Source organism: Meles meles, chromosome X (assembly GCF_922984935.1).
Source record: "Meles meles chromosome X, mMelMel3.1 paternal haplotype, whole genome shotgun sequence".
Taxonomy (NCBI): domain Eukaryota; kingdom Metazoa; phylum Chordata; class Mammalia; order Carnivora; family Mustelidae; genus Meles; species Meles meles.
Window position 1 is genome coordinate 73,208,042 of NC_060087.1, and position 24,862 is coordinate 73,232,903.

General features: G+C 37.9%; 1 protein-coding gene across 1 annotated transcript in view; it reads left to right on the forward strand.

Annotated features, from left to right (window-relative positions):
* The first annotated feature begins 14,245 nt into the window (after positions 1-14,245).
* The window catches only part of DACH2 (dachshund family transcription factor 2), a 777,815-nt gene continuing 767,198 nt past the window's right edge, over positions 14,246-24,862 (forward strand). The window contains exon 1 of the mRNA XM_045994791.1: positions 14,246-14,754. Coding sequence (XP_045850747.1) covers positions 14,246-14,754 — 509 coding nt within the window. The remainder of the gene's footprint in view (positions 14,755-24,862) is intronic.

The following is a 24,862-nucleotide window of genomic DNA, read 5'->3' on the forward strand; positions in this document are numbered from 1 at the left end:
GAAATCACAAATAAGGAGTTAAAGTAGGCAAGAAGTGTAACAGTTGAGTCCTCTCCAACCATGAGGACAAATTTCCTCAAAATCTCTTTAGAAGAAGTCATGTTTGAGGAACTTACAACTTTAGGCATCCAGATTTAAAAGAACTGACCCCACGAGTGCATGCACTAAACTGAGACAATGACTCTGGCACATTAGGAGAGAGACTTACAAGGCCTTTTTTTTCACATTATAAATGACAAATACCAAGGATCGGACAATTATTGTTCATTTGTCATACTTTGCTCATAAGAAACGGTTCAGGATTTCCTTATTTTCCCCTCCACTCTTGTGGTTTCAAGGAGCAGCTTACCACTTTGTTTCACTTTAATGATGGTTGTATTCACATTAGTATATGGTAATAGTGCTCCTTTGTGTCTCCTCCCCATTCAAGTGTTCAAGGCCTATAGGTGTCCTGACTCCCCATTGTTTTCCCAAGCTCCAGATACCAGAGAAGTATAGACCCCTGGAAGTTTGAGATGAAAAGAATCTTTATGGGAATGTTTTAAAAATGACCTCATTTAGCTGAGTTAGTTACGTTTCAACTGTTCTTCCCACAAAACATGTTGTCAGATCTTGCCTATGTCTCAATTTCCTCCTTCCTCAGATACCTGAATGCAATTCTATGGCTTGGGTTACTTTCCTTCTGCTTCTTGTATCTCTCCCAGCCTGCACTGCAGAATTGTATACTTTGCTTTCTCCTCATTTTCCTTTTCTGTTACTACTTGTTAGCCTACCTCTTTCCTGCCTTTACTAATTATTCCAAGTTGAGGGAGTCACAGTTTGTATATACTGAAACTGAAATTTTGAAAAAAAGAGTTCAAAGATAAGTGATAATAGTTAACAGGAATAATTCTTACTCTGTGACAGGCACTATTCTAAGCACTTTATATACATTGTGTACATGGACTCTTGTTATGTCCCAAAACCCTGTGAAAAAGCACAATTATTATTATTCCGATTTTACAGATCAGGAAACCAAGGTAAAACCAGGTCAAATAATTTGCCCCAAATAATTGCAACTTATTTAATTGTGGAGCCCGAGTTTGGACCGAGGGAGTCTGGTTGCAGACTCCACTTTCTTACTTCCCTTCCTAGCTTCTCACAGAGGAATAACCAAGTTTTGACGTGAAGGGATTTTATAGTTGTGGAGGGATTACTGTACTGTGGAGTCCTAATTAGGCAACACTCAATGAATAAAGCACCATATTGTAAAGTAACAAGTACAGGTACTCCTCCTACTGCAATGGTATGTCTTGGGTTTATGTTCATTTTCATGAAGTGTTCCTCTTCATTGGCTGAATGTAAGGCAAGTTTTGGATACACTGAAAGTTTCTCAGTAGTCTGTGTTAGGTCCCTGATCAAAGGAGCGAGACTGATACAAAGCGAAGGTCAAGCAAAGCTTTATTTCGCGCCAAGCATTGAGAATCAAACCGACCGTTCGGGCCGCCTCTTACAGACAGAGCGAGGACCCCCAGCCTCACAGACTAACTTTTATAGAACAAAGGCCACGTGGTTGAGCCTGGCCACACACAGGTGGCCAATGAGATTGCAACACACATAGAAAGCTACACAGTCATGCTAGGTCACACACGAGTGGCCAATTGAATTACAATTCACCCCATAGTAGCTATATGAATCTAGCCTATCACCTTGGTCAGAATTGGTGCCCAAAAGGCACCCAAAAGGCGGGGCCCACACTCCTTGGTAGCTAAGGAGACAGTATGTACACTCCACTAATTGGATGTCTCCACCTGGCCCGACTCATCCCTGCATTCCGGCTCTGTTATCTCCACCTGACCTGACCCGCCCTTGTATTTGGGCTCTGTTATCAGGAACTGGTCAGCCACATTTTATGGTTTCCTGGACTTGCTTTTAAGTAAGTTCCCCTGGGGTGGGGGCAGGGTCAGTTTAAGTTTTACTGCATAAACAACAAAATCACTGTTTAACTGAGATGAAATCGCTCTGGCTAATTAGGCCCTTACAGTCTGGAAAGTGTGTATACATTTTTGTGCCATTTTCTATCACCTCAGAACTTAGGGGTTTCAAATGTAAACTTTGAAAGTTGTTCTATTAACGTTTCAAAAAAAAGCTGAAAGCTGCAATTTATAGTTTATGCCACCATATGGAGAATGGCTTAAACTCCAAGATAAAAGTTTTGTCTAAGATTCAGATAGGTATTTTTTCCAATGCTATAACCCTCCCCCTACTTATTAAAATCCTTTTCTTAGCTTATTTATTAAAGATGCAATTTTATATTTAAAATGTCTTAACTTTAAATTTAGTGTAGAGTAATATTTTTAAGGAAATAGTGCAGTGGTTAAGAATTGGGTTTCTAGGGGCGCCTGGGTGGCTCAGTGGATTAAGCCGCTGCCTTCGGCTCAGGTCATGATCTCAGGGTCCTGGGATCGAGCCCTGCGTTGGGCTCTCTGCTCAACAGGGAGCCTGCTTCCCTCTCTCTCTCTGCCTGCCTCTCTGTCTACTTGTGATCTCTCTCTGTCAAATAAATAAATAAAATCTTAAAAAAAAAAAAGAATTGGGTTTCTAGATCACATCTGAATTACATTTCCAGCTCAGCCACTTCATATCAGTGTGACCTTGGACAAGTTAGTCATTTTAAGACTCAGTTTCCTCATATGAGAAATGGGGATAATATTAGAATCTGCTTTGTAGAGCGTTCATGAAGATGAAATAAAAGGATGCACAAAAGGTTTTGTTTTTTTTTTTTAAAGATTTTATTTATTTTTTGACAGAGAGAAATCACAACAAGGCAGAGAGGCAGGCAGAGAGAGAGAGAGAGAGGGAAGCAGGCTCCCTGCCGAGCAGAGAGCCCAATGCGGGACTCCATCCCAGAACCCTGAGACCATGACCTGAGCCGAAGGCAGAGGCCCAAACCACTGAGCCACCCAGGCGCCCCGCACAAAAGGTTTTTTAACAAAAAGCTTGCACAAAGAAAACATTCAATAAATGTTAATTATATAAATAGCGATATAGTAACTTTCTTATGACTAAATTTTTACACAACTAACCCAACCCTTAGCTGGTATGTGGATATATTACTGGGACTTGATTTTTAACTTTACACTGGCTTGGTGATGAAGTGCCCGGAGCTTCTTAGCTATATGAATTCAACCAAAAATGGTTCAGTCATATGTCTGGATAGTTCCAGCAAAACCCAGGGAAAGCCTTTGCTATGTTCTCAATAACAACACTTAAGAGTTCTTGCTTTCTTTACTCATCTTTTCCAGAAGAAAAATAACAACAAAAGGCAACAATTGCCTGGTGTTCTGATGCTGCTGGGGCTACAAATACTCCCTCATGTTAGTATTTTCCCCAAATAAGAGAAAGGTACAGATTTCTCTCCTACTCAAGAGGAGGACTTTTTTTTTTCTCAAGTTAGAGCTGGTTATTTTGCATATAGTAGCAAATTTATACATTAGCTCTGGGTCATTTTAACATCTCCCAGCATTGATTTTAAATAGCTCAATGGGGGCACTTGGGTGGCTCAGTGGGTTAGGCCTCTGCTTTCAGCTCAGGTCATGATCTTGGGGTTCTGAGATTGAACCCCGCATCGGGCTCTCTGCTCGGCAGGGAGCCTGCTTCCTCCTCTCTCTCTGCCTGCCTCTCTGCCTACTTCTGATATCTCTCTCTGTCAAATAAGTAAATAAAATCTTTTTTTAAAAAAGATTTTATTTATTTGACAGAGATCACAAGTAGGCAGAGAGGCAGGCAGAAAGAGAGAGGAAGGGAAGCAGGCTCCCCACTAAGTGGAGAGCCCGATGCGGGGCTCGATCCCAGGACCTTGAGATCATGACCTGAGCCGAAGGCAGAGGCTTTAACCCACTGAGCCACCCAGGCGCCCCCAGTAAATAAAATCTTAAAAAAAAATTGAAGTAGCTCAATGACATACTTCCTCTATGAATATATCCTTAATAAAACAAAACATATAGACTATAAAAATTAATAAGGTTTCAAACAGAGATTTAAATGTATTTTATTGAAATTTTGTTACACATTCATTACAAATGTATAACATAAATTTTTTAGAGTTCATAGAAACAAACACAACATACAAATTTATCACACGTAAAGGAAGTTTTTGTGAGGAAATTCACTTTTAGATAGATAAAAATTGAAATAATTCTTAAGTAATATGAGAAGGCAACCATCACTAAAAGGATCCAGAAACTACTAATAGGCAAAATAATCAGTCTTTTAATAAAAAACACAGCTGTTTAATGCACACTAACCTCTTAGACTACTTCAGAATTGGTAATAATAAATATTTTTGTTGCTTAACAGTTTATAAATGAGTATCACTCACATACTCTTTCATTTAATAAACATTTATGGGCGCCTGTAATGTGCCAGGCACTGTGGTTGGCACTTGAAATAGCATTTTGACTAAGATACATGTGATTCCTAACTTGACTGAACCTTATTCTGGGAGAGGACCCAAGACTGTAAGATATAAAAAACTGTGATACAAGGCCCATGTCCTAATTGTGTTAAGAAAGACACAACAACATGTTAGAAGAGTTCAGAAAAGAGAGAGTCCATTTCTAGCTGGGAAAAAGGAATGAGGGAAGTCTGTGGGGATGAATTGGAGTAGTCTTAAATGATGGCTCGGTTTTGGATGAATGGAGATGAGAAAGTGTGCAGCAACATATTCTATGTGGAAAGAATGACAAACATTAGCACCAAGGTGGGAAGATATAAGAGGTTCAAGAGTAGAGGAAAGAAATACCCCTTTACCAGTGCAATGCAACATGTCTGAGTATTGGAAGAAAGGATGAAAGGTAAATCAAAAAAGGAGTTAAACATCACTCTAAAGAGTTTGGAATTTATCTGGTGGCCAGAGGGGTAGTAATGAAGATTTTTAAACTGTTAAGTGAAACTTTAGACAAAATAACCTGGTATGCTAACTAGATCAGAGGAAGAAGGACCTGAAAGTAGAGAGATTAAGAAGTTAACTGTTGTGATGGTACAATCAATGGACAAAATTAAGGTGGCAACACTGAGAATGGAAAGGAATAGAAGAGAGAGCTATTGCTGAGAGGGAATTCACAAAAAATAGGGACAAATTGGATGGGGATATAATGGATACAGAGAAATCAAAGGTGTCTCCCGAGTTGCTATTTTAGGTGACTAGCAGCATGGAGACAGCATTAAGAAGTATTGGAAATGATAAGATATAGTTTTGGGTACAATTGTAAATGGGATTGACTCCTTAATTTCTCTTTCTTCTGTCTTGTTGTTGGTGTACAGAAATGCAACTGATTTCTGTGCATTGATTTTATATCCTGACACTTTATTGAATTCCTGGACAAGTTCTAGCAGTTTTGGAGTGGAGTCTTTTGGGTTTTCCACATATAGTATCATATCATCTGCGAAGAGTGATAGTTTGACTTCTTCTTTACCAATTTGGATGCCTTTAATTTCTTTTTGTTGTCTGATTGCTGAGGCTAGGACTTCTAGTACTATGTTGAATAGCAGTGGTGATAATGGACATCCCTGCCGTGTTCCTGACCTTAGCGGAAAAGCTTTCAGTTTTTCTCCATTGAGAATGATATTTGCGGTGGGTTTTTCATAGATGGCTTTGATAATATTGAGGTATGTGCCCTCGATCCCTACACTTTGAAGAGCTTTGATCAGGAAGGGATGCTGTACTTTGTCAAATGCTTTTTCAGCATCTATTGAGAGTATCATATGGTTCTTGTTCTTTCTTTTATTAATGTGTTGTATCACATTGATTGATTTGTGGATGTTGAACCAACCCTGCAGCCCTGGAATACCCAACCCTGCAGCCCTGGAATACCAAAGAGGCTAAGAATCTATACACAGAAAATTATAAAGTACTCACGAAAGAAATTGAGGAAGACACAAAGAAATGGAAAAATGTTCCATGCTCCTGGATTGGAAGAATAAATATTGTGAAAATGTCCATGCTACCTAAGCAATCTACACATTTAATGCAATCCCTATCAAAATACCATCCATTTTTTTCAAAGAAATGTAACAAATAATCCTAAAATTTATATGGAACCAGAAAAGACCTTGAATAGCCAAAGGAATATTGAAAAAGAAAGCCAAAGTTGGTGGCTTCACAATTCTGGACTTCAAGCTCTATTACAAAGCTGTCATCATCAAGACAACATGGTACTGGCACAAAAACAGACACATAGATCAGTGGAACAGAATAGAGGGCCCAGAAATCGACCCTCAACTCTATGGTCAACTAATCTTCAACAAAGCAGGAAAGAATGTCCAATGGAAAAAAGACAGCCTCTTCCATAAATGGTGCTGGGAAAATTGGACAGCCACATGCAGAAAAATGAAATTGGACCACTTCCTTACACCACACACGAAAATAGACTCCAAATGGATGAAGGACCTCAATGTGAGAAAGGAATCCATCCAAATCCTTGAGGAGAATGCAGGCAGCAACCTCTTCGACCTCAGCCGTAGCAACATCTTCCTAGGAACAACGGCAAAGGCAAGGGAAGCAAGGGAAAAAATGAACTATTGGGACTTCATCAAGATCAAAAGCTTTTGCACAGCAAAGGAAACAGTTAACAAAACCAAAAGACAACTGACAGAATGGGAGAAGATATTTGCAAACGACATATCAGATAAAGGGCTAGTATCCAAAATCTATAAGGAACTTAGCAAACTCAACACCCAAAGAACAAACAATCCAATCAAGAAATGGGCAGAGGACATGAACAGACATTTCTGCAAAGAAGACATCCAGATGGCCAACAGACACATGAAAAAGTGCTCCACGTCACTCGGCATCAGGGAAATACAAATCAAAACCACAATGAGATATCACCTCACACCAGTCAGAATGGCTAAAATTAAAAAGTCAGGAAATGACAGATGCTGGCGAGGATGCGGAGAAAGGGGAACCCTCCTACACTGTTGGTGGGAAGGCAAGCTGGTGCAACCACTCTGGAAAACAGCATGGGGGTTCCTCAAAATGTTGAAAATAGAACTACCCTATGACCCAGCAATTGCACTACTGGGTATTTACCCTAAAGATACAAACATAGTGATCCGAAGGGGCACGTGTACCCGAATGTTTATAGCAGCAATGTCTACAATAGCCAAACTATGGAAAGAACCTAGATGTCCATCAACAGATGAATGGATAAAGAAGAGGTGGTATATATACACAATGGAATACTATGCAGCCATCACAAGAAATGAAATCTTGCCATTTGCGACGACGTGGATGGAACTAGAGCATATCATGCTTAGTGAAATAAGTCAATCAGAGAAAGACAACTATCATATGATCTCCCTGATATGAGGATATGGAGAAGCAACATGGGGGGTTAGGGGTATAGGAGAAGAATAAATGAAACAAGATGGGATTGGGAGGGAGACAAACCATAAATGACTCTTAATCTCACAAAACAAACTGGGGTTTGCTGGGGGGAGGTGGGATTGGGAGAGGGGGAGGGGGCTATGGACATTGGGGAGGGGAGGCGAACCATAAGAGACTATGGACTCTGAAAAACAACCTGAGGGTTTTGAAGGGTCAGGGGTGGGAGGTTGGGGGAACCAGGTGGTGGGTAATAGGGAGGGCACGTTTTGCATGGAGCACTGGGAGTTGTGCAAAAACAATGAATACTGTTACGCTGAAAAAAATAAATAAAATGAAAAAAATACATTAATGACTAAAAAAAAGAAATATTGGAAATGAAAAACAAAGAAAAGATTTGAAGGGAGTCAGATTATCAGTTTGAGGTATGTTGATATTGAGGTGACCATGCGACACTCAAATGGAAGTGTCCAATTCTCCAGGAAAGTTTTAAGAAAGCTAGAAATAAAATTTGGGGTAATCTGTAAAGCAGTGGTTGTTGCAGCTATAGAAAGTTGATGCAATTGCCACAAATAAGAGTATATACATTAGGAATTTTAAGATTTCAGGGTCAAGAGTGAGGACACAAAAATGAAAAGGGTTGTAGGAAAGAGGAGAAACAGATTGTTGGAGACTCATGAAAGCCAAGGTATAGGTGTTCAAGAGTGATGCCAGTAATGTAAAAAGTTGTAGAATATCGGGGCACCTGGGTGGCTCAGTGGGTTAAAGCCTCTGCCTTCAGCTCAGGTCATGATCTCAGGGTCCTGGGATAGAGCCCCACATCTGGCTCTCTGCTCAGCAGGGAGCCTGCTTCTTCCTCTCTCTCTGTCTGCCTCTCTGCCTACTTGTGATCTCTGTCTGTCCAAAAAAAAAAAAAAAGTTGTAGAATATCAAAGGACGAGGATTCAGAAAACAATTTTGTATTTGGCATTTACACCAGTAATTATCTTTGTTTAAATAGTTTCAGCCAAGTGGTGAGCATATCAAATTGTAAAAGGTTAAAGCATGAAAGTTTATTGTTAAGGAAGAAGAGAAACAATTTTAGATTTACGAAAAGTACTTGAATGTTTGGTAACTCCAGAGCAAGTAGGTCTCAAACTTTTACCTGCATCAGAATCATGGGGCTTGTTAATATGCAGATTGTTGTGGCCTCACTTCCAGAGTATCCCATTCTGGAGTTCTTGGGTAGAGTCCAGCAATTTGCATTTGTATCTAGTACTCACTAATGATGCTGGTGGTCCAGAGAACCAGGCCGAGAACCTTAGGGTTGAGGAAAGTTTTTGTCTTAAGGTTCCTAGCCTTGCACATTTTCAATAGTAAATGGGGAAAGAAGAAGTAGAGAGGGAGAGATATTGGAGATGCCAAAGAGAGTGGTAGGAACAGAACTGCCTGATTCTTGACTTGGAGGAGGTAAGCAGGGTCAAGAGCATCAGTGAGGGGAGTAGAGGAGATTTTTATTTTCTGAAGGATGAAGTAGGAGAATATAAGAGATAATATGGGGGGGGGAACTCTGTAGGAGGAGAGAAGGGAGGATGAGACATCTCCCACTGAATAATTTTGTGGTAAAATCATAGAGAAGTAGGGAGGGATAGCAGATGAGTGAGGGGGAGGGTGATTTGCAAAGAGTAAGAAAGGTTTGGAGTAACTGCCTCAGGGAATTCAACAGGGAGTCCACAAAATGAATAAAAGGATACTAAGTAGCAGTGGGAGTCCAGCTGAAGTTAGAATGGGTTGAATTTGAACAGTTTAAAAGCCCAAGGTTTAAAGGGGAACAATACAATGAGAGATATAGATGGAATTTAAAGCAGACTCATCTTCTCCCCCAGAGCAGTGCAGTTTGGGGTATCATATGTTAAAAGTTGACAAGCCCTTATACTTTCTGAGATGCTTTGAAAGTTCCCTTTTTTATATTTCAGTTAGTAAATGTCCATTTTTCCTCTAAGCATCTGATTTTTAAAAATTTTTTATTTATTTCTTATTTTTTATAAACATATAATGTATTTTTATCCCCAGGGGTACAGGTCTGTGAATCGCCAGGTTTACACACTTCACAGCACTCACCATAGCACATACCCTCCCTAATGTCCATAACCCCCTCCCCCTCTCCCCCCCCCCAGCAACCCTCAGTTTGTTTTGTGAAATTAAGAGTCACTTATGGTTTGTCTCCCTCCCAATCCCATCTTGTTTCATTTATTCTTCTCCTATCCCCCTAACCCCCCATGTTGCATCTCCACATGCAATCTTGCATATCAGGGAGATCATATGATAGTTGCTTTCTCCTAAGCATCTGATTTTAACTGTTATTCCTTGGGTTTTGACCGGTTTTCTTCTTGCTCCAGTGATCCCCATTTTCTCTCTTTGCTTCCTTGGAACACATCTTTAGTTTAACACTGAATGGAATGAGAAAAAGAATTTATGTTATAGAAGGTCATTTTATAGCCACTTTCCTAAGAGAACATATATTCCATTGAATGGGGCTATATCTATAGGCTTTAGCCAGTTAAATTCTCAGTTATATGAATGTTTTCATTTCACATTTATTGCCTTGCTGAATCAATTTTTTTAATTGAAGTATAGTTGACATACAAAGTTATATTAGTTTCAGGTGTACAACATAGTGATTTGATAATTCTAATCAATTTCCTTCTATTGTTTGCCTAAAAATGAACCTCAGAGGGTTCCTAAGAGATTCTGATTAGAGCCCATATCAGAGGCTGTGATGTCAGTTGGCTGAGGGTTTCAAATAATTCCATTTATGACCTTGGGTTTTGCTTGAATGCCCATTCTGAAAACCAGCTCCTTTAAATGGTTCTGGGCATTTTGTAATCCTGTGTAAGATTGCCAATATATTTATTTATTTTTAATTAAAATAGCATCCACATCTCACTGATAATGTCAAAGTGGAATATCTGATCTAAAAGTCACAAATGAGCACCCTTTCCTCCAAATCGAGTATGAATTATGGGCACATGTAAATTGCTAATTAAATCTTGGGAGATCGTAATATTTCAGAGTCTAAGAAGCCACATTTAGGCCCCAAATCATTCCACTGGAATAGGAGCATCTAGAAATTGTTCTGATGAGATACGATATCTGTACTAATTTTGTTCTTATTTGCTGGGGTGATCTTCTCTTGTCTGGGAATAATTCACACCCCCTTGAGTATTTTCTTAGTTTTGGTGCAGTGCCTCTCTCCATGGAGTGTCATCTCCCAAGGGTACTCTGCTTCCTGCAGCCTTTATGATTTTTTTAAAGATTTCATTTATTTATTTGACAGAGATCACAAGTAGGCAGAGAGGCAGACAGAGAGGGAGGGGGAAAGCAGGCTCCCTGCTGAGCAGAGAGCCCGATGCGGGCTCGATCCCAGGACCCTGATATTATGACCTGAGCCAAAGGCAGAGGCTTAACCCACTGAGCCACCCAGGTGCCCCAGCCTTTATGATTTTATATTGCTTCATGAAACTCCAACTTCCAGGGTGTTGATGCACAAGGATTCCTCTGGCCTTGTAGAAACCCAGCCTTATTTAGAAATGTGTTAGACCTATAGAAGACATGAAAGTCAGACAGGGATAAAAACAAACTATCCATGTGGAATTCATCTCAGTCTCAAAGCATAGATAACAAGAGGTGAAGTAGTAGTAATAGAAAGAGAGTAATCAAAATATCAGGAAAACCCAAGGAGACAACATCTGGCTTCTTAGATCTAAATGACTAAGTCTTTAAATCACAAGTATCCCTGAAGACAATTACCAAGTTTATTTTCTAGAAGACTGCTAATGGGAGGGTATTCAAATAATGAAGCCAAGGGTCTTTTGTGTATTGATGGACTCCCAAGGGACTTTAACCCTTAAATGATCAATGGCCAATTTTACTTGCTAGTATTTTTACTAGAATTTGAATCTTAATCTCTGGTAATAATTAAAATATTACTACAGGGGTACCTGGGTGGCTCAGTCAGTTAAGAATCTGACTTTTTTTTATTTTGGCTCAGTGGTGATCTCAGAGTTGTGAGATTGAGCCCCACACTGGGCTCCATGCTGGGCATGGAGCCTGCTTAAGATTCTCTCTCTCCCTCTCCATCTGCCCCTCCCCCCACTTGTGCTCTATCTAAAAAATAAAATAAAATATTACCACCTATCTGACAGATCACATTAAACATGTAAGACGTATCTAGTTTGACTCTTTCCTAAAGTTGTCAAAGTGCATTTGTTTTTCAGTATTGCAAAATAGGGATTGCAGCCCAATGTTCTACCTTTCCTTTTTATATTTCAGCATTTCTTAAATTTGAAGCATCGTAATATATGTATAAATGTCCTATTGCTGAAAACTCCAAATCACTTTGCAAATAAAATGGATTTGTGAGTGCAGCCATATACAGGGAGTAGCTTGGCCTTAGGATTTTTAATGCATTTAGAGGAATTTCCAAAAAAAGAAAAAAATACAGGAAAACAACTTTCCTGTAAAGTCAAACTTATTCAACAATTTCAGTTACAAGTTATCAGAGGTAAGTTATATTAACAAACAGCTTAATAGCCATTTCTGTGTTGAACACAGTTTAGGATTTATCTTTTTAAAAACTGGTAAATAAAAACATTTCTGCCAGTGCTTTTTTTATTCTTTTTGAAAACTTGTACTTTTTGTGGAAGATTTTTCTGCCTCTGATATCCCTTTTCAATTGTCCTTTTTTTTTTTGCTCCATTTTCTTCCCACAATAGCAAACTAGCAAAAATTATTTATTCCCTTTTAAAAGTGTTTTGTGGTTGCATGCATTCTAGTCTATTATGTTACAGTCACTAATCACTGTATTCTAAAAGCAGCTATTACAACTTCTTAGCATTTTAACTCCATACAATTAAAGTTATAACAGCAGGGGCGCCTGCGTGGCACAGTCAGTTAAACATCTGACTCTTCATTTCAGCTTGGGTCCTGACCTCAGGGTGATGAGATCTAGCCCGGCCCCACCCTCAGCAGGGAGTCCACCTGAGATTCTCTCTCCCGCTCCTTCTGCCCCTCCTGCTGGTGCTCTCTCTCTCTCCCTCTAAATAAAGCGCTGGGTGTTATATGCAACTAATGACTTGTTGAACACTACATCAAAAACTAATGATGTACTATATGTTGGCTAATTGAACATAATAATTAAAAAATAATAAAATAAATCTTTTTAAACATTATAACAGTATGAGGCAATTCAAAGGGTAGTTCTTTACTACTTGGTCGATAAAATGACAAAAGGAGAAAATATGTTGAAGGGAGAGGCAGAAAAATCCAATTTAGGACATTTATGTGTTATTGAGGGGAGGGGGAAGCCCACCCACTCCTATTTCTTGATACTGCTAAGTACAAAGAGATCTAGATAGAATTCAGTAAGGATCTAAAATTACGTACATTTTGGAAAGATATTGGAGAAGTTGCCTTGGCTATATCATTGGTTAAAACCAAGCATGGATTTCACTTTCTGATAACAGCCTGTAAAGGAAAGAAACACAGGAAAGGAACTACCTTGATTTCGGAGAATCAAAACCTGGAAAAGGAGTCTTAAAACAATTTTGCTACAGCGATCTAACTGCCATATGCTGTGTGGGAAAGACCATGCCTTTTCCCTGGAATGTACCTTGCCTAGACATTTTGCTTATTAGCTCTAGTAGTGCGTTCAGGGGCATTTGACATTTGGGGGAAGAGGAATCTTGAGCTACAGTGCAGGACGTGGAGCTCTAATTACTGTACCGTCAAAGCCCACAGACAAGGGAAGAAATGCAGTATTGAAGAGAGCAAACCCTTGCTCTTCTCTCATATTCTGTAATGACTGTTTTGAGTCATGCGGGAAACTTTCCTATCAGTTTTAGCCAGGGATGGGGCGGGATCATCTTGAAAATAAGGAATGGAGACTCAGTCTATTCCAGGACAGTGATGGAAGTACTTGTAAAATGAGGCATCCGTCCACCACTCCAAACCGAAGTCCCTCAGCCTGTTTTCCCAAGTGATCACAGGTTCACTGCGCCTGCTAACAGTCAGTGCGCAGGAGCGGGTTAGCAACCTACAACTCCGGTTTGAGTGCGTTTTTGGACGCTGGTTCCTCTGTGCGCTGGTATCGGAGAACTCACACTAAGAGCTCTAGATAGCCGGAACTGTTTACTTCTGAACTCACTCGAGTGCTTCTCCTGGAAGCAGGGAGAAGCTATCTCAGCCTCTCAGAGTTTGGGAGCAATGTGCAAAAGGAATTGGAGCGGCCGCCACCCTTTCTTGAGTTGAACCCAGGTGCAGGGTGGCGCAGGGTTGCGAGAGGCAAGTACTGGAGTTCCGCTTTTGTGTTCCCACCTCAAAGCCAGTGGGGCATGGAGGGGGAGGGGCTTGTAGCCTTTCCCACTTGGAAGCTCTGCGTGATAATTGGCCGTTCTCCCGCATGACAGCTAGGCACCAAGCTGAGGAACCGTACCGCCCCCTTCTCAGGCTCCATCCTCCCTCACCAGCGAACCCAGAAAGGCCTCAGGTAGTTGGGAGGCCGGCCAGGGAGTCTCCACCTCCTTGAAGGGAACAGCCATTCGGTGCGCTTGGGAGCCAAAGGGGGCGGGGTCCATTGGCTGGGGAATGCTGCCAGTCTCAGAAGGGGGTGTGTTGGGGGTGGGTTCTTGGACCGCCGCGCGTCGGGGCTACTCGCTGTTCCTTGGGTGGTGGGTGAGCGTGAGCATGTGAGACTGGCTCCTATAGACTTGAGAACAGTTTGGAGAGAGCAGAGCGTGCCAGAGAGAGCGCGAGAGAGTGAGGGAGCGAGTGCGAGCCGACCTAGCGGAGACAGGACGAGAAAACAGGGCCCGAAGACCTACGGTTTGAGACTGAATGACCATGGCTGTCTCTGCACCCCCGGTGATCTCTGCAACTTCCAGCGGAGCCGGCGTCCCAGGAGGCTTATTTCGGGCAGAAACCTCGTACTCGACTCCTGGAGAGCCTTCTCGTCTCACACATAATATGATCAACAGTTTCATGGTCAATAACCACAGCGGCAGCGCTGGTGTTGGCGGGATCGGCGGAGCCAGCGGTGGCAGCGGCAACACTAACACCAACGAGTGCAGGATGGTCGACATGCACGGTGTTAAGGTGGCTTCATTCCTGATGGATGGTCAGGAACTGTTTTGCCTGCCGCAAGTCTTTGATCTCTTCCTGAAGCACCTGGTGGGAGGGTTGCACACGGTATACACCAAGCTGAAGAGACTGGACATATCCCCCGTGGTGTGTACTGTGGAGCAGGTCCGGATTCTCCGCGGTCTGGGGGCCATCCAGCCTGGGGTGAACCGCTGCAAACTCATCACCAGAAAAGACTTCGAAACTTTGTTCACCGATTGCACCAATGCCAGGTGAGATGTTCATTTTTTAGTTTGCCCCCCCCCCCCCGCCTTTGCCCTCTTTTGCATGTTTCATCACTCTCATCCAACTTTGCAGAGTGTCTTAACTAGCTTGCCCCTGCTGTAAGTCGGTGGGGAAAGAGGACTAGAAGGAGTAATGGCCCATCCCTTCTAGTCCTCGCTCAGTGGCAGGGCTTGGGTCTAAGATAAGCCCCTCACAAACTTCAGTTTGCTCTCCTCTACTGAAACTTTACAGCTTTTCGCCCATATCTTGCATGGCTCACTGACTGCTTGTGGTTATTTGTTAATTTCTCTACGTGGTTTTCATTCCTCTTTTGTGGCCGTACGGGTCGAATAGGTTTTCTCTTTCTCCTGAACACAGACACCAGGGACTTTCTAGGGGAGAAAGCTGGCAGAGCTGGAAACTGGGCTTCTGAGCTAGTAATCCAGAACACAGCATTTGGGGGATGGATAGGATCGGAAGTCTAGGATCCATCCCAAAGGGTGATTCGTTCCCCATCATGTGTGTTTGTTGTGAGAGTAGGTGGGGTGTGTGATGGTGGTGGTTGTGGTGGTGTGTGGGTGAATGTGCGCGCGCGCATGTGTGTGTGTGTGTTTATGAGTGAGAGAGCAGAGACAGGGAGATTGAGAGAGAGCAAGAGAGCGCGTGCAAGAGAGAGCGTACCTATGACGGCGTGTGCATATGCCAGCTGTGCAAAGCTCCCCCGTTCAGGATACAGTAAAGTCGATGGATCCCATTTTTTATTTTTTTTTTTTTTTGTTTTATTTTTTAAAGAACGACGACAGATGTCACTTTCCTGGGATCGTCCCTTTTGGGTCAGCTGCAGGGGGCAATGTAGGGCATGAAATGCTAGGGTTGGGAACTGGATGAGGGTTTAAGGAGAAGTTGGAGAGGATGCTTCCAGCTCTTCTCTCCAGGCCAGAAATTGGAAGGATCCTTTTTCCCCAAAGAGAGGATTTCTTAAATGATGATGACCAGCTTCTGTGGTTGTAATTGTACCTTCTTCATAGAACAGTAGAATAAATGTCCATTGGCATATGTCCATAAGCAAAGAGTATTTAATCTTTCTAAGTTTAAAAAAGAAAGTAAAATAAACTATATTCAAGATTATTTGATTTTTTTAAGGACCTGTGAATTAGTTTTGTACCGTTTATTCAATCTCCAGTCTGGTGACATCTGTTAGGCGTGTACACATTTGGCGTACAAACCAAGAAACCATCATCAGGTTAAAGGGAGCAAAGGATTTTGTTGTAAAACAGCACGACTGTTGATCATTTTGCAGAAAACTTCTGCAGAGGTAGACTTTCTCACAATGCAACTTTAAATCATATGAACCCCTTTTTACCAACTAAAAGGAACTCAGTTGTCAACATCTGTTGTAAAATCCAAATTACTATGTAGATTTGAGGTATACTGACACCTTGTAGACAAACTGTTGCTGACTGCTACAATAAGGTAATACTACAGAACTTACAAGGTAACCTTTTTTCCTCCACAGTGTCCTGTGTTCTGGCAATTAAACAGAAACCTGTTTATATGAGAACTTCTAGGTGATTCATATCTGGGGTTTACAAACATGGTTTATTAGATAAAATTTTCTTAAGGTAGATAGGTGGTCTTCAAACACAAAGGATAACTGCCACCTTGATAAAATAAGCAATTATAAGTTGTAAGAGTAGAAAGGAAATCTTATTTTGACCACAAAGCACTTTACTAATACGCAAACTCAGAAAGTTACCAGGACCTTCAGATGAGGGCCATCTAATTCATGTGTTGCCAATTCAAAAAGACACATTTAGACAATTGCAGAACTGAAATCCTATCTTTCCCCTCTCTTTCTCTCCTCTTCACTCCCTTCCTGCTTCTCTCTTACAAACACCCACTATTAAAGTGGAACAATTACTATACACAGGAAATTTGTCCTACCTTAATAATTAATTTACAACCCTTGAGCAAAATCTACGACTTTCATTTTAAAAATAAATAGATTAGTATTTTAATGTGACTTTGATTCTTTCCTCTAAGTAGAAAGTTTTCTTTAATTAATTTTTATTAGAGCTACTTGCTGAAGGGAAAAATGATAAATTACTTTGTAACAAGAGGCAGGTGTTCTTATACTATTTTTGGACTCTATTGTATGATATGTTTTTAGGTTATTATTTTAATTCAGTTAAGTTTTATTTACTCCTTATCATAGCATTTACAATGCTAACTTTTTGGGGGGCTTATATTGCTTTTGTGTGTATGCATATATAAAGATGATAGGGGAATATTAAAAATATAAGAAGAAATATGTATAAGATATGCTGCCAGTGTCTCCTTTTGCATTTATTTCTTTATGGGTATGTTTTTGATTAACATGTATTTTCTATAGGTTTGTTACGAGTGTTACAGTATATGATTGTAAAAATTTATTCTAGAAATATTAGAAATATATTCTATGAATGCAGCCCATGAATGAAGATGAGGAAAACTACCAGAAATACACCTATAGTGCAATTTCTAGATAGGAAAAACAACAACAACAACAACAACAACAAACACTCCACAATATCTGGGGAAAATCTTATTAATGGTAAAATACCATTACCAAATTTTATCACTGCAAAATGCCCTCATAACCATGTTAAAAACTACAAAACATGATAGTGCTTATAATGGATGCTTTATGACTTTAGGTAATGTTATTTACAGAAATGTGTACCTTAAATCATTCTCAACATCTGAATGATTTTATAAAATTGTGAAATTATTATTTAGATCAACATTATTTCTATGACTTTTCTAGTCAGTGAAAAGAAAGGTGAGGGATGTAAGTAGGAATGAGACTCAAGAGAGACAAAATAAGTTAGATAAGACATGAAGCCAGTAAGAGAAAAGAGATGTAGGATATGAGCAGAATGATGCTATAAGAGGTAAAAGATGGATCAGAAGAGCCTGTAGAGATGCTCAAAGAAATGAGCGGTGAATCAATGGAGACTTGGCTAAAGAGGATTGTTACTGAGGACTCATGACTTCTTAGCTCTTCTGGCTAAAGGGGGATGCAAGGAAAAAGTATATACACGTTCAGTGACTGGAAACTCTCATAGCCTATTCTTATTTGAGAAAAGAGATTCATCTTCATCTTTTGATGAATAAATTTCCATAATGTATTGTTCAATGGGAGGCCTATTTGTAATGGTGTCATTGGCAATTTTCTTTTCCTACATAATAAGCATTTCTTCCCCTCTCTTGTCAGTTAACTAAGGGAGAGTACAAGCCCTGACTTAGGTATTCTAATTTGGAATGCTTCCTACACTATTCCAGAAGACACAAAATAGACTCTTTTCAAATTGGTCATTTTCAAAGACCTTAACGTATTGCCACTCACTAAGTGGTATTGGGTTCGTTCGACTGGGGACATATTTTTATTAATGTGCACTGAAGAAAGGTGAATGAATAAAATACATAATGATTGTTTCTTTGAAAGTACTGAGAGTCACAAGAACTCTATCAGTGCTTTATATTAACTGTTTTGTTATTAGCTAATTTTCAAAAATATTCAAACTTGTCTTCTTAGAAAAGTTGGAAAATAATACCTGCCTTTGCTACTAGAGACTAGTTAAGATGAAGAAAAATCTTGACTATACATTGTTCTATTAAATAAATCAAACTTTGCATCCCTGCAATTCCAAAGGACTATGCAATATTTTTTTCCTTGATGCTTTTTTTACTTCAGAAACTAATTGTAGGGAGATTATTCTGAAGATTAAAACCAAATGGGAAAGTTATCTTGTTTTAGGTCTTTTTTTTTTTTTCTGCTAAGGCACTGTAATTTTTCTTTTTAATGTCTTGTGGAGCAAAGCTTGGAATTCTTAACATCAGAGAAGGCAGGTTCAGAAAGCAAATGCCTAAAAATCTCACTCTTCATGCAATGGATTTTCCTTACTAAATTCTTCAAAGTTTAATGCAACAATAAAATATTCAATTAAAAATTGGTATTCAGTAATATTCAATTAAAAACTGGTATTCAGTACATGTGAAAAATCAGCCAGCACATTTTAGTGTTTTCTCTTTTTATCTACCTATCTATATAAAAGTAACATTGTTAGATTTCGCGATCAGTATTTCATTTGAGGATCAACTGATTAAATGTTATGCAGTCATTTATGTGTAGTTAAATGAATCCTTAGAGAAACAAGAATGTATGATTAAGAGAACATTTGAATGTATTTGGGGACATGAGTCAACATATATTTAAATGAGTAAAATTCAGTGTTTTTAAATTAAAATTTAAATGATCCAATTGTGATTGTTAGTTTGACCATGTGAACAGAACATAAATGGGCATCCATCGTAGATTAACTTTATGTGAACTCTGACTTTAAAATAATTTAAAAATACTTTCAAATACAAGAAATACAGTTTTGTAAATCCTCAATGATTTTGGCTTTGTATTGACACTCGATGAATATAGTTCATAATCTACACAGAATAGCAATTTACTTTAAAAATTGATGTTTTCATTCATAGGAAATTTATACAAAGGCAAATTTTTGAAGAACTTGCATCACTTTCTTGGGCTAATATTTTGTATGACAACATTTGCAGAATAAAAAGATTTTAGAAATTAATCTGGGCAGTAAATGCAGACATTTTATTTCATAGGATAATGAGGGGATGGTCGGTTTGTCTATTAAAAGCAGTTACTTAGTCGTCATTGTTGTCTTTTATTAGAATGATGTAAAGATTATAATTAAAATGTTTTAGTCCTATGCCAGTGCACAGAACTTCCACATGTACATTCATTTTAAATGTATACTTCTACATAACCAATTTATCTAAATACTTGAGTTGGATTCAATATTTGTCCAAACACTCATTTATTAGGTGATAGATATTACATTAAAGATATGATGCACGTTATGATGGAGAATTTCTTTGGATATGTATGTGTACTATTACCCTCAATGTATAGTATTCCAATAATTAGGAAGTGATGGTCTTCAGACATTAATGTTTTATGTGGTTTCACACAAGAAACCCCTAATACCTGTCAAAAATATTGTCTGAATTATTTGATGCTTTCTTAAGTAATATTATTCTGTCTGAATGAAATCCCTATGTGCTTTAAAAGTGCTTCTAGCAGGCAAATATAATTGTGAGAAACCTTAATCACAATATATTGTGTTTCATTTGACAGTCTAGATCTTCAGGGTCACTTCATGTGGTGCACTTAGAGATACAAATGATTTAGGTTTATCCACTCTATACATTTCAAATATGTATTGAAACCACCCTAATGGACCAAAACTGAAAATATTATTTTCGGAGAAAGGACATCAAATCTTTCCCCAAAAGCAAAACAATTAGGTATTAATGTATTCTTGTTGCATATTCAAAAGGTCTTTGGTAGCATTTTTTTTTCCCTCCTTTTCTTCCCTTTCACCATCTCAACCTGCAAAACTCTTCACTGTCACTTCAGATCACACAATTCTAAAAAGATAAAACAATATTTAAACACATTTGCTTTGGAAGGGAAATTGAGCATTTGCACCCAATAAGCCTGATTGTGGAACTGCATGCAAATTGTGTTTTGATTTATCTCTTTTACACTTTTTTCCATTTGAATTGATCTTGCATTAATTTCACCAAGCGACTGTGTGAGGCTGCAGATGTTGCCCTGTGTTTAATAAATCAATGAGACAGATCTGAATGAATCACTTCAGATGGATTCTCTGCTCGGTTTGATGTCTAGATGTTATTCTTAGCTTGTTATCATGACAGATGCATTAATGTTCCCATATACTGCCAGCAATGTCAAAGAGATCGAAGCTTTTAAAGTGGCAGCATCCCTTTTTCCATTTTCTGCTAGAACAACTAAATTCATTTTATTTTATGTAGGAATCAGAGAAAAATATCAAATCAATATCATCCCATGAGTTTCTTCATGGGAAAGATTCTTAATTTTCATGCTATATTAGCTATTCCAAAACGGTTGGAATTAATATATTAAAACCTAAGTATAGTATAGTTGCTTAAAAGTACCCCCACATTAATATTTAATCATGGTAGGAAAAATGAGAATAAGTAATATATGATTGGGACACATTGAAAGTGTCACTATAAATAGAATAATGCTGAATCCAAATTGATTACAGAAGGGTGTTAGTTTTTAAATCCTTACTAATAAGCTTCTTGTTGGCTTAATGCAGCTGTAATATATTCTTACCAAGGGATTTAGAGCTCGTTCAGAATTTAGTATTTCTTTTTAGTAGGAAGAAAGTAGACTGTCCACTGTATATTCATCATTTCCTCACTTTGTAAAGCTGAAAATCTTAGAAAAGTTTATTTCATTTTAGTATATTTCAGTTATTTATATCCTGGGTAATTATTTGTAAATCATTCAGTAACAGTAATTGCTACTTTTTTCTTAAAGATTTTACTTATTTATTTCACAGAGAGAGAGAGAGAGAAAGAGAGATCACAAGTAGGCAGAGAGGCAGCAGAGTTGGGAGGAGGGGAAGCAGGCTCTCCGCTGAGCAGGGAGCCCAATGCAGGGCTCAATCCCAAGACCCTGAGATCGTGGCCAAAGGCAGAAGCTTAACCCACTGAGCCACGCAAGCGCCCATAAATGCTACTTTTATAATTTAATTTCTCAAACTGTAGAAAAGCATAGGCACACCAAAAGAAACTTTTTAAAAACTCTAGTGAAGTTTATTACCTACCTGCATTAAATATCATGGCGACCATAATTTATATCATTTAACCCAAAGCTTCATTACCTTGGTTTTAGGAGAGAGTCAGTTCTGTCAGTTGTTGGGAAATATTTTGAATTGAATGTTGTAGGTGTTACAACTTTTTAGTTAATCTCTGATATTTGAAAATACAAATTTTTAAAAGGAGATTCAATTTTTCTCTTGTTCAAGTTTCTGAAGAATATATATTAAAATAAGCCAGCTTTTAGAGGTAGTTCCTCTTTGCAGCATTTACAGTTTTTTTATCATAATTTTGTCAGTTTTATTAAAATAGGAAAACAGGAAACACTGTTAATTGATACTGTTGAGGTCTCAAATTCTTCAGGAGAAATTTTATCTCCAAAGTTAGGCTACTTTTGGAAGATTAAGATACAGGCTATGATCTATAGTCTAAGTTTAAAGAGAAATTTATAATGAAGTTTAATGAAGTTATGTACAGGAGTGTTTTTTTTTCAAATTTTGCTTGAAACATGGGAATGTGTTCATGATCATTTTTTGCCACATCTTTCTTTAGAGCTTAACTTATTTATTCGCGTTGATGAAATTATTATATTGAGAATATGAATATAATATAACTAAATTGAATATAAGTAAAGAGCAAATGGATATATTTATCACTACCTATAATGATATCTTTAAAAAAGAACTGAATATTACATAAAAAAACCTGAATTTGTAATAATAATTTCTAAGGAGTAAATTTTAACTTTAGTAATATTCATTGTAAAACTTCATTAAGCCTAATATTGTGTATATTTTAGGCACTTAATTCACATTTGTTAAATAAGTACAATCATGTACACACACACATTTATTCCTCATCAGAACTCTTTGCACAAATTGCCATTCCTTTGAAAAGCTAGGAAATAGTTACATAAGGTATGCAGTTACTAAATATACTAATCTTGAAATTTTAATTCCATTATAAAACCATTTGTAATCATGCCATAAACTTTTCACAGTATACGTATAAAGCTATCAAAATCTAATATATGAAATTAGGGTTTTGAACTGAAATATATCTTTAAACAAAGAGTGACTTCTTGATATTCCCTTTAGTGAAACCCCACAGAAGATGCTCTAATATTATGAATAGGCAAGAATTAGTAAGACAAGCCTACTACCGTAAAATCATTCCCAGCTATTAGGATTTATACTATTTGATATCAGTACCACCCCTAGTGACAGTTTACTTTTGATCATTCAAACAGAAAATGCATGTTTATCCAATAAGGGTTGATAAGAAGAGGGTTCTCCTCCCTTCTATGTATAGCTTGGGAATAAAAACACAGCACAAATACCTAAGTATTATGATTTACTTTTTTCCTGGATAATCTAAAGAGCCATTCAGTGCAACATGAATTTACATGATGTACCCCCCCATCCATTTAAAGGAATAACTTATTACTTTCAGATGTAATTAATTTTGAAGAATAAAATTTCCTTTCATCTAGGATCCCTGAGGTATAAACTACTCATATATATGTACTATCTTGACCCATTAAAATTATTTATTTTATTAGAGCAAATCATGGTGAAAACTTTGTAATTATGCTACTGAAAGTATAGGAAAGTTAAAAATAATGAAATACAGTATTTTTATTGCTATATAAACATTTTATTCTTAAACAAGTTGACTGCTTAATAGTGTATAATGTAGTGTGTATGTTAAGATATAAAACATTCAGTTGCCATTGTGGCTAATGATCTTATTAGGTTGCTGGCAACTGTTAGCTCATAACAGTGTTTAGGCTACATTTAGTATATCTGCTATTTATGTGATGAGTTAAAAAAGGAGAAAAAAGTGATATTGATCTGTCTCTGGATTAAAGTTTGAAAATGGGCAACAGCATGAACACAAAAGGCTTTTTTTATGATTTCTCAGCTTGCCATTGATCTCCTAGTTTTATTGCATTCATTATTTATTAAAAGAATTTGCAAGCTAAACATAACGTTAAGCTAGTTTGCACACAGGGACCGCACTTAGGAAATTGAATGGAAATTGCATTAGAGATGAACATCTGTGCTATTTTTCCACTCATGTGTTTATGGTTTTGTATAAAAGGTGTATTGGATTCACAGTTATAACCATTATGGCTTACAGCAATATGTTAGATTCTGAGCTTTTAGTTATTTTGGAAGAAGTCTGTTTCTTACTTACTTGTCTAAATGAGCATACTAATAACATCACAAACAATATTGGAATAAATTTATTATATTTACTGAATGCATTATCTACATTATGTATCAATTGTGAGATACTCTGCTATATTGAAGCAAAAACATTTAAAAACATATGCATAATTATCATTTTTTAAAAAATATTTTATTTATTTGATAGAGAGAAATCACAAGTAGGCAGAGAGGCAGGCAGAGAGAGAGGAGGAAGCAGGCTCCCTGCGGAGCAGAGAGTCCGATGTGGGGCTCCATCCCAGGACCCTGAGATCATGACCTGAGCGGAAGGCAGAGGCTTTAACCCACTGAGCCACCCAGGCGCCCCAGGCATAATTATCATTTAATTATTCTTTCTCTTACTGGCTTTAGGTAATAGGCTACATAGGTGCAATTTACATATTACTCATTTTAAGAATGTTGAGTTTAGTGCCATATTAAAGCACACCAAATTCACAAAAATTATATAAAAACTTTAATATGACCATCCTTAAAATGTTATTATTTATGTATGTTAGGCCTTGATCCTTCTGGAAGGATAATAAGCATATAGACACTGAAGGCTTGCTCCATATAACACTATGAACAAAAGGGTACGATATGATTCCCCTCTTAAATTCAATCCAGGGAAATTTATTTACAGAAACTTGAGTACTTCAACTGAAACAGTTCTCCACAGGACATAGTTAGACCCTCGTGAATATCTTTTTTGCAGTGTTGTCTTCAATCTGTAGACATTTGGAAAACTCAATTTAAAATAAAATAAAATAAAATAAAATATTTAATTTAAAATAAAATAAAATAAATAAAATTTAAATAAATTTTACTTTAAAATAAAATAAAATAAATTTAAAATAAAATTTAAAATAAAATAAAAACCTCTTCACAATCATTTTGATCTTATGATTAGATCTGTTATTACTCTGTGTGTGTGTGTGTGTGTGTTGGTGTAGGGTATACTATGTGGTGCCAATGTTTTAGTTGCTGCAAACAGAATGAAGACAACAGTCTCTTCTGTCATGGAGCTTACATTCTAGAATCCTGCTATCTTTAGCTTAGGGTCCTTAAACCATATACCTATCCCCTTCATTACATTTGCTAAATTGTGAAATCTTTATGGTTACAAATTTTTTGCCACATAACCCATTGTTGAACACTTCAATTTCCTTTCTGCTATCTGCCTTGCATT